The sequence below is a fragment of the Synchiropus splendidus genome, chromosome 1 (assembly GCF_027744825.2).
Source record: "Synchiropus splendidus isolate RoL2022-P1 chromosome 1, RoL_Sspl_1.0, whole genome shotgun sequence".
Classification (NCBI taxonomy): domain Eukaryota; kingdom Metazoa; phylum Chordata; class Actinopteri; order Syngnathiformes; family Callionymidae; genus Synchiropus; species Synchiropus splendidus.
The window spans coordinates 44542860-44549767 of NC_071334.1; the positions used below are offsets into that span (position 1 = coordinate 44542860).

The 6908-nt window shown below is 41.0% G+C and overlaps 1 protein-coding gene across 1 annotated transcript; it reads left to right on the plus strand.

Moving 5' to 3' along the window:
* Positions 1-1005: 1005 nt before the first annotated feature.
* On the plus strand, positions 1006-6771 carry LOC128753585 (synaptic vesicle 2-related protein-like). The gene is made up of 16 exons (XM_053855370.1): positions 1006-1144; positions 1287-1375; positions 3000-3085; positions 3147-3245; positions 3319-3390; positions 3465-3589; positions 3655-3718; positions 4112-4237; positions 4304-4432; positions 4503-4576; positions 5181-5257; positions 5323-5427; positions 5598-5709; positions 5775-5856; positions 5927-6016; positions 6243-6771. Exons 1-16 carry the CDS (start codon positions 1083-1085, stop codon positions 6444-6446), a joined length of 1596 nt encoding a protein of 531 aa, XP_053711345.1. The 5' UTR covers positions 1006-1082; the 3' UTR covers positions 6447-6771.
* The last annotated feature ends 137 nt before the right edge of the window (positions 6772-6908 follow it).

The following is a 6908-nucleotide window of genomic DNA, read 5'->3' on the forward strand; positions in this document are numbered from 1 at the left end:
TAGTGAAAAACATCCCTGAACCAAAGCAAACAGATGCTTTTGTTTGCTTTGGTTCAGGGATTCCTCCATGTTTGTTGTTGTTGTTATCATCCTTGCTGCCACGTGTCTTGCGCATCAGTGGGATCAGTGGACCAGGAACTCCTGCACTTACAAAGGTTCCCTGTTGTCTGGAGAGCAAACTGTTCAATTAAATGACATTTAATTTATTTATTTTTTTGTTGTAATTAATTAATCATATTAATGTTGTAATTAATCAACCGTAATTAACTGAGGTCACTTGTTCTGAATATTGTGTTGAAGTTTTTAATTCTGCTTGTCAAGGTGTCGGGAGAGTTTCACAAGTTTCAGTTTGGTAATTCAGCTTGTCTGTCTCTCCCGTAGACATTCTCATCTAGTGGGTCACGACCCCTGAGTGAGTTAGAACTAATCTGCTTTTATTTTAAGGACTTTGTTGTGGAGCAGACAGCAGTCAAACAACTCCCTCTCACACATGCACACTAAGACAACAGCTCACATTTAGATCAACTGACATGGACAAACATGGAATATTAGCATCTGTATGAGGGGGAAAACAGGGTCTGAGTCGAACACTCGAAAAGCTCGGTATGCAACACAAAACCATTGGAATCTTCAGGATCAAAGTGTGAGCATGAGAGATGTCAAGGCGAGAAACTGCATTAACCCAATGCAAACATTGAGTGCTGCCTATTGTACCAAAACAGAATGTCCCCGCCATGCGTGAGATGTAATGCAGGAGGGAGTCAATTGCTCTGACAGGTCTTCTCTCGATATGCCTAGACATTATAATGCAGCATGATTTGTCTGTTTTCATAGTGCACAGAAAGATCATGTTTGTCATCACTAAAAAAAACAACGCGCACCATTGCATAGCGCGGTGATGTGAGGGTTTTGAAGTGACTCACTTTATCACGTGATAGCGACTGTCAGTTGGGCTACCTGTGTGGCTCCGCCCCTTTGTCAGGTATTATTTCCTGACGATCCTTTGAAAAGGAAGTTACCGCCCCGGCTGGTTTGACAAGAATTGTTTGTGTCATTGAGCTCCATGTTCGTTCTATTAAAAAATGGCAACATGGGAAGAGTCAGCGACGGTCGCTTACAAGCGCTGGAGAGAACCTGACGATGGGTGAGAGAAACTTTTACTCCCATTCTTTCCGCGAAAAGTTGAAAGTTAGCGCGGCTGCTGACTGTGTTTCCACAGTCGGTCATTTTCACGAGTAATGGATCTGAATGCTTAGCGTCTGTCTTTTGTCGTGTTTTTGGTTTAGAAGGGGAGCTGATTTTGCGGGTCACTTGGATGAAGATTTTGCTGCCGATAATGAGATCTGCACAGTCACAGCAGCGACGAGACCCCAAGGTATGCGTGTGAATTCTCCGGCAATAGACAGTAACAGACCCCAAACGTACACCTTCCGTGACCTCTGAGGTGCAAACTGTTGTTGAATATCACCAGGAATGATTTCATGTACGGCTGACGGCGTGTGTTTTGATGATTAAGCTTCACCGCTAGGGCCCGCTATTGCGCATGTTCTTCCTAGGATGCCATTCATTTTAAGTGTGGTTGAGAATGGGTGTGTAATGCGATCACTTTATATAATACAAACAATGCCTCATTTTCGTTTTCTCTCTAGGAATAACAAATCATGTCAGTTGATTATTAAATCTCGTTGATGAAATATTTTGGTTGGATAAAAAGCAGTCAAATATAGAACCAAGATTTGGAAAAGCGTTGAAATACTAACAACAGTGATCGATTACATCAGCGGCCAAAGTGTATTGACACAACTGAAACAACAAAGTGTATTGTTTAAAAAAATATGTATATTGTGTTTAACTCCTCATTGTTGCTAAAACCTGTTTTCTGAGATTTGCATTTGCACAGTGGCTGTTTAAATTTAAATGTTTAGTGGAACTCGTGCTGCAATGTCTAGATTCGGTAGGAAAAATAAAGCAATACTTGAGTAAATTTGATCATGTAGACTTCACTATTTTACAATTTATTCAACAGACCTTATGTGAGGAAGCATCCGATGAGGCTGAGCGTAATATACTCAGACATTTCTTCTGTAGCTGAAAAACGAGTGCTTCTACAGTATATTTTGATCATGGCCCAGTGAAGTCAATCTGGCACAACAGTAAAACCAAAACTACGGGTTTTTGAATCAATGTTTCTATGTTCCTATGTTCAATGTTCTATTGTTTCCTTTTTGCACCATACGTAAGCCATCGAGAGACAAGGAGAAATACATCAAACCTGCTATTGTGTCAAGCGATCCTGAATCACTTTGACTGTAATTATTGTCTATTATTATCAATCAACAGAGCTGCAAAAGAAAGCACCTCTGGCTTTTAACAAAAACCTCCCACCCTGATGTGTTTTTACCTTAGAGTGAAATCAAATTAATGGCAAATGCTTTATATTTATGGCAACTTTATTAGTGGTTCGTTTTAAAATGAGACAACCTCAGTCATCATTGGATCACTCCGGTTCACATCTCGGCTACTGACTGTCCAGTTGTTTTACTACATACCTGCAGTACTGGAAAAATGTTTTCGGACAACATGTAAACATTTGATACGGTGTCAAATATGGTCATGAAAATTTCACAAAGGTGTGGCTGCATCATCTAGATGCAAACAAATCCAAGAGTATCTTCTTGACACACTCCAATTTCAATATGTCACTTCTCAGCGTAGTCAGTATCAAGTCAACATAAAACAAAGAATGTGTTTGAGGCTGAAATGAAAATAAATAAGTTTTTGCACTTCTGTATAATGCTGTTTCAGCAAGTTGTTATCTTTAAAATGCTGCCAAAGTCTGCGAGAGCATTAAGACTCATCACAAAGATGAACATCACTTAAAATGTAGTCAAATGAATTTACTGTCTATATCAGTGCATTTTTTGGCCTCTATTTTCACAATTATGTCACCGCGAGCTGCCTGAAACATGTTATCCACATAACTTACTTGTCGCCTGCAGGAACTATCACTCTTGATGAAGCGCTGGACGCAATTGGCTTTGGAAGTTTCCAATGGAAGATGTTTTTTCTCACTGGTCTGTCATGGGTAAGAGCTTGGACAACATCGCCTGCTTGGTTGATGTGCAGTGTTACGCCTCCTTGTACAGATAGCAGACGCCATGGAGATGATGATCCTGAGTGTTCTGGGGCCACAGCTCCACTGTGAGTGGAGGTTGGAGGGTTACCAAGTGGCCGCCATAACATCGGTAAAGTCCTGGTTGGTAAATGCCTGGTGACACATTTGTCTGCTCTTTAACTCAACAGCTGGTTGGTCCTCAGGTGGTGTTTTGCGGGATGGGAATAAGTTCACCTTTGTGGGGGAAACTGACCGATAAGTTTGGCAGAAAGATGGTGCGTGTTAAAGCAGTTGCATTGCTGTAAACTTGCAGGAAGTCATGACCAGCTGTCATTGTGTCTCCACACAGGGACTTACTTTAGCTATGTCGTGGAGTTTCCTCTACAGCTTGTTGACGGCAATCGCTCCGAGATACGGATGGCTCTTGTTTCTGCGATTTCTTGTTGGAGTCGGCATTGGAGGAGCCCCTCAGTCGTGAGTTCCCCCGCCATATTAGTGACGTAATTGTTGACTATGGTAAACATCTGCTCTCCTTTCAGGGTCACACTATACTCGGAATTTCTGCCATCGAAGGTGCGAGGCATGAGCATCATGTTGTTCGGGGTAATCGGAATTAAATTCAGAACATTGTTATATAAATCTGTTTGCTTTTGTTTAGGGATGTTTTTTGCTACACAATGGCCAGGGTTTCCACTACTCTGAATGGACTTGAAATTCTTTTGAAATTGAAATTTTTATGCAAATATCTTCAAGACATTAGAAGAGCTTCAGTTTAAATAAGGCGATATAAAAACTTCAATATAGACACCATCATGGTTTATTGTGCTATTGTCAAACTGATGCAAAATAAACAATATTTTGTTGTTTAAATGTAGTTTATGAATTTGAATATGTATGAATTAAACCTCTACTTCCACTTCAGACAGTAATGGAGCACTGACCCTTTGTTTACATTGTAATTCATTGTGTGTATCTTAATTCAGAATGTTTTATTAGGTTTTCTGGGCCATAGGAGCCTTGCTGCAGGTTCTGCTGGCCTTGTGGATCATGCCGGTCCTTGGTTGGCGCTGGCTGCTGGGATTGTCTGCCTCTCCGATGGCGCTTTTTCTCTGCTTGAGCTATGTAAGTTGCTGGGGACAATTTGTGGTCATTTAAAACAAGCTATGTCAACAATGTCCTTCTCCTCAGTGGCTCCCTGAAAGTCCTCGGTTTGACATGTTGATGGGAAGACGAGAGAAAGCCCTCAAAACTTTAGCCAACATGGCCAAAGACAATGGCAAAGAGATGCCTGAAGGGCACATCGTTAGCTTCAAACTGGTTAGTGTGAAGATCTGTTTTTTAAAGTTCACTTTTGAGGTGTAAAAGTGAGTTCTGCTTTCCTTTTCAGAATCAGAGAGGACAAATCTTAGCTCTATTCAAGCCCCAGTATCTCAGGACAACACTTCTTCTCTGGTATATTTGGTGAGCCGATTTTATTACCTTAGCTATGGCCGTCGAATGCATTTACAATAATATAGGATTGGATGATATTCTGCCTTGTTTTGCTGATTATTAGCTCTAAATGACATATCACATACATTTATGTCCATTGAAGTTTTTTTTTCATCTTTCTATTTTCATATTTTCTGTAACTTCTTTCATTATTTCCCATCAGAGGTTGCCTTAGCTAGTAAGCGTCCTCAACCTATATTTTCTTGAGTAGTCTCCCTGTCCTTCATGTCTATCACATCCATGAACCTTCATGGCCGTCTTCCTTATTTCCCTGTCCTATGGAGAGTTTTCCTGAGTCTTGCTGGAATGTTTTTGTTGTGCATTAGTGTTATCAAAGGGCACCACAGTTTGTGACCGTAACAAATTGTACACAGGGATTTAACCAACCGGTTGTTTGGTAAATATGGCTTCACTGTTCTGTAGGTTTTAGACAAAGCTTCCCACATTGGCCTTTGATCCTGAGGGCTTTATCCCACCATATTTAAGGAGAAGCAAGATCTTTTATACAATTACTCGGATGGAGGAGAACCTTCATAAATGTGTTATGTGTTATATTTTTTTTTTTTAATTGTAGGTTTACGATTGCTTTCTCCTACTATGGCATCATCTTGTTGACAACTGAGATGTTTCAAAGTGGCGACTCCTGTGGTGGTGAGTGTGAAGTGGATTTCTACTGTTGAAATGCATAATGATGTGACTGTTGTTCCTCTGAACAGCCACCCAGGGCTCAAAGAATGACCCAAGCTGCATGATGGAGTGTAAATATTTGACAGCAGATGACTACAAAGATCTTATATGGACCACACTGGGTGAATTCCCAGGTGAGCAAGTGTTACCGACTCTCTATTGAGCCCTGCAAAATCTGCTTTACTTGTATAGATATATTTGTATGTATTTTGAATTGTCATTAGTCTAGTTTGGGTTCAGTCCTATATATACCATTTCTATGACTTTTATAAGGTGACTCTGTGTCTTTTTTTGTGTTTTCCAGGGCTAATAATAGTTCTGGTCGTGGTGGACTGTCTTGGCAGGAAGAAAAGCCTTACTCTGTGTTTCTTCATGTTTTCTTTGTTCACTCTGTCCATGCTGGGATGCATTGGAAGGTATGATGTTCTTAAGGTCATATAAAGTGATGATTCTATCAAACAAACAATTACCTACTTCACAGGACCGGCCTCACCATTTTCATCTTCATCGCCAGAGCCTTCATAACCGGAGGCTATCAAGTGGCCTATGTTTACACACCTGAGGTTGGCGTAAAGCAGATTTCAGCTTGTGTCTTTCTTTCATTGTCTTGTCTCATAATCCCATTTTTTTCAGGTGTTTCCTACAGAAGCCAGAGCCATTGGGTTGGGCACCTGCAGTATGCTGGGAAGGCTGGGAGCTCTGATCACTCCCTTTGTGGCCCAGGTGAGCAGTAAGTTGGTGGAAACTATGGAGTATTGAAGTGTGTTTTGTTATTTTACAGTGCATCTGCTTCTGTTCTGGTTTTTTTGGGACATAATGTGTTTCTGGTGTATTTCAGCATGATGTGTCCAACACTCCCTTTTCTCTCTCCTCTGCATGAATCCATCTGGCCTCCCTATCAGCGTTTAAACCCAAATTGTAGTTGCTAACTTGCTGTATCTCCCTCTAGGTGTTGCTCAGGTCCTCCGTCACTTTGACCGTCTTGGTTTACTGTGGCTTCAGTCTGGTGGCTGGTGTGGCCTCTTTGCTGCTGCCGATTGAAACCCTCGGCCGAACTCTGCAGGAGACGGTGCCGAACCCAGAGTTAGCGGAAGCAAGAAGACGGTCGAAATCTGAAACGGAGCCAAGTGGTATGAAGGACTCGCAACAATAGGAACCTTCCGAAATAACAGACCAACTCTCATGAAAAATGAAGCTATTTAAGTAAGCAGTGCCAATATTGATGGTTATTTTATTTATTTTTCTTGGTTGTTACATGAAGTGGAAGAAGGTGTGGTTGGACTGGTGTCCCTCTGGTTTTGCCTGTTGACAATAAAAAGCCAAATGTGCTGATGAGATTTGCACTGATGAGACTGACACACTTGCTTGCATTTCTGCATGAGAACTGTATGGGTATTTATTTGTATTTAAGCGAGTGTGAATGTGACAAGTTTATTTTTCTACTGATGGTTGAAGATGTCACTCCAAATAAAAAAAAAGTTGTGTCCATTTTATCGCCTTCAACTGCATGCTTTCGCTGGTATTTAGAAATAAAAACACAACAAGATATCAGTTTCCTCTTCACAACACAAGGTGAAATTAGGCATATCACTGGCTCCACCTTATAGCACACATA

What these genes read in the sequence shown, in the direction of transcription:
- LOC128753585 (XM_053855370.1), top strand. Translation starts at nt 1,083, where the DNA reads ATGGCAACATGGGAAGAGTCAGCGACGGTCGCTTACAAGCGCTGGAGA. An exon ending in TGGAGAGAACCTGACGATGG is followed by an intron (nt 1,145 to 1,286) that starts GTGAGAGAAACT and finishes TTTTTGGTTTAG; the next exon opens with AAGGGGAGCTGATTTTGCGG. An exon ending in AGCAGCGACGAGACCCCAAG is followed by an intron (nt 1,376 to 2,999) that starts GTATGCGTGTGA and finishes TGTCGCCTGCAG; the next exon opens with GAACTATCACTCTTGATGAA.